This window comes from Buceros rhinoceros, unplaced genomic scaffold (genome assembly GCF_000710305.1).
Source record: "Buceros rhinoceros silvestris isolate BGI_N320 unplaced genomic scaffold, ASM71030v1 scaffold9858, whole genome shotgun sequence".
Classification (NCBI taxonomy): domain Eukaryota; kingdom Metazoa; phylum Chordata; class Aves; order Bucerotiformes; family Bucerotidae; genus Buceros; species Buceros rhinoceros.
In genome coordinates, this window is record NW_010425083.1 from 36,112 (window position 1) to 38,302 (window position 2,191).

At 50.6% G+C, this 2,191-nt stretch overlaps 1 protein-coding gene across 1 annotated transcript in view; it reads right to left on the bottom strand.

Moving 5' to 3' along the window:
- RHPN1 (rhophilin, Rho GTPase binding protein 1) overlaps positions 1 to 1,160 on the bottom strand; it is a gene marked incomplete at its 5' end in the record, with an annotated part of 21,522 nt that extends 20,362 nt beyond the window's left edge. Inside the window, one exon of the mRNA XM_010141013.1 lies at positions 1,045 to 1,160. Within this exon, the coding sequence (XP_010139315.1) occupies positions 1,045 to 1,160 (116 nt within the window). The remainder of the gene's footprint in view (positions 1 to 1,044) is intronic.
- Between the last annotated feature and the right edge of the window lie 1,031 nt (positions 1,161 to 2,191).

Consider the following 2,191-nt stretch of genomic DNA (forward strand, 5'->3'; position numbering starts at 1 on the left):
AGCCCGGAGAGTTGCAGGGGGTGGTTGTTACCCAAGTGTAGGACCGCTCTACAGGGGATGGCAGTAAATGCACCGGCTCTGCTTGTGCTGGACCAGCTGCAACCTGAAAGCCATGCAAAGGTGCCAACTTCTGCACCATCCCCCTAAATGTGTCTTCCAACAGAATGAAGAGCCACTGGACTGTGCCCATCTGCAAAGACATGCTTGAATGTTCAGATTCTGCTCTGGTGAAAGCACTGGGATGGGGATTTTTTGAACCAAAGCTGGATTTGGCCCACTTGCTGGGGTTATTACGCAGAAGCTCTGCAGTCCAAGCTCAATCCCAGCTGAACATTTATTCCTGTTATTCCAGGTAGGGTCTAGAGCACAAGTACACTGAGGAGTGGCTGAGGGACCTGGGGGTGTTGGTTTTGGGTATTGAACCTGGAGAAAAGGAAGCTCAGGGAAGACCTTCTCACTCTCCACAACTCCCTGAAAGAAGGTTGGGGCAAGGTGGGGGTCAGTCTCTTCTCCCCAGGAACAAGGGACAGGACTAGAGGAAATGGCCTCAAGTTGCTCCAGGGAAGGTTGAGGTTTGACCTGAGGAGCAATTTGTTCCCCGCTGGGGTTGTGCAGGGCTGTCCCAGGCTGCCCAGGGCAGTGGTGGAGTCCCCATCCCTGGAGGGGTTGCACAGGCGTGTGGAGGTGGTGCTGAGGGCCAGGGGTCAGTGGGGACCTGGCAGTGCTGGGGGGACGGTTGGAGTTGATGAGCTTGAAAGTGTTTTCCAACCTACACGATTCTATGATCTGATCACACCCTGCTTTGTACCAGTCTTCTAGGACATTAAAATTACAATTTTTCATTAAAATGCACGGCATCAGCATTGCGCCGAACAGAGGCTGGGCATTTCTCAGATGAATGCTGCAAAGTCAAGGGCAGACAGAGCAAAATCCAGCCATAGCCATGGGAGTGCCAGCATCAGCTGCCTTCTAGACACCAAGACCAGACTTCCACTCCCTGCCAAATCCCTGGGCCAGAAGGATGCTCTGGGGACCAGTACTCACCTGAAGAGGTTTTCTGCCCCTGCTCGCATCCTCATCTCCTTGTTGATCTGCTGGTTAATCCGTGCCCGGCGATGCTGCAGTTTGCTGCGTTGGGTCTGGGCGAAGGGGTCGCAGCCCTGCTGAGAGAGAGGGTCAGGGTCTCACCAAAAAAACCCACCATTTGCGCACTTTCAGAGCCCACCATTGCACCTGAAATAAGTTTTATTATCTAAAACCATGTGTTGTTTATAGCAATTTATTTTCCAAGCTATTCAGAAAAGGCTTCCTGAGTGCAACCATGGACAGGAACTAAGCATCTCCTTTCCAGGGTCTCGCCATCCAGACACAAGACAAGGCCCAAGGGGCTGCAGATGAGCTCAATAAAACCCTCAAGCTCAGGAACAGATGTGATCCTGTGTCTGTAAGTGTTCCCGTCCCCTGCTGGCTATAGAGGATTGAGTGCAGGCAGCAAGTCAAGAGTTCATGGGGGTGGAGGAACGAGTTGCACAAAGCAGTAAATTAATTCCATCCTTGCCTCCTTCCCTGGCTTCAGCTCGGACCTTCTGCAGACAGGGAAACACATTTAATCTCCGACTTCAGGAAATAACAGACGGCAATAACCCTGTCTCACGGGGGCAAGAGTTTATTATGGGAGAGGTTGCCATGAGGAGTGTCTCCGAATCCAGGGACACAAAAGCTCTGCCCAAGCAGAGATGATTTCCATTGTGCAAGGAGAGGTTCAGATGGATGAAGAAAGCCTTTATAAAAACCCTGGATAAAAAAAAACCACCAAACAACCAACCTTGTTTGGAAGGGCAGTTTATGAGGCTGGAGACCTCAGAGCCTGCTTTTCACATACCAATGCAAAGCATGGGCAGATCCCTCCAAAAACATGTTAATATCCACTGTAGAAATTCCTCAAAGCCACTATTTTATCCTTTTGTTTCCCTTAGAAAAACCTCTGTTGCTGTTCTTCCCACCACTGTTGGTGGACCCTTTGACTCCACATCAGGAAGGGCTTTTGCCACCCAAGAGACTCTACAGAGCCCAAACAGTGCCTGCTCCTGTCCTGTCCAAAACGATTTCTCAGCTAACTTATTCCATGTTGAAATCTTGGTGGGCTTTACCAGGTCTCACTTCATCCTCCAGGATGGGTCACGAGTGTCTC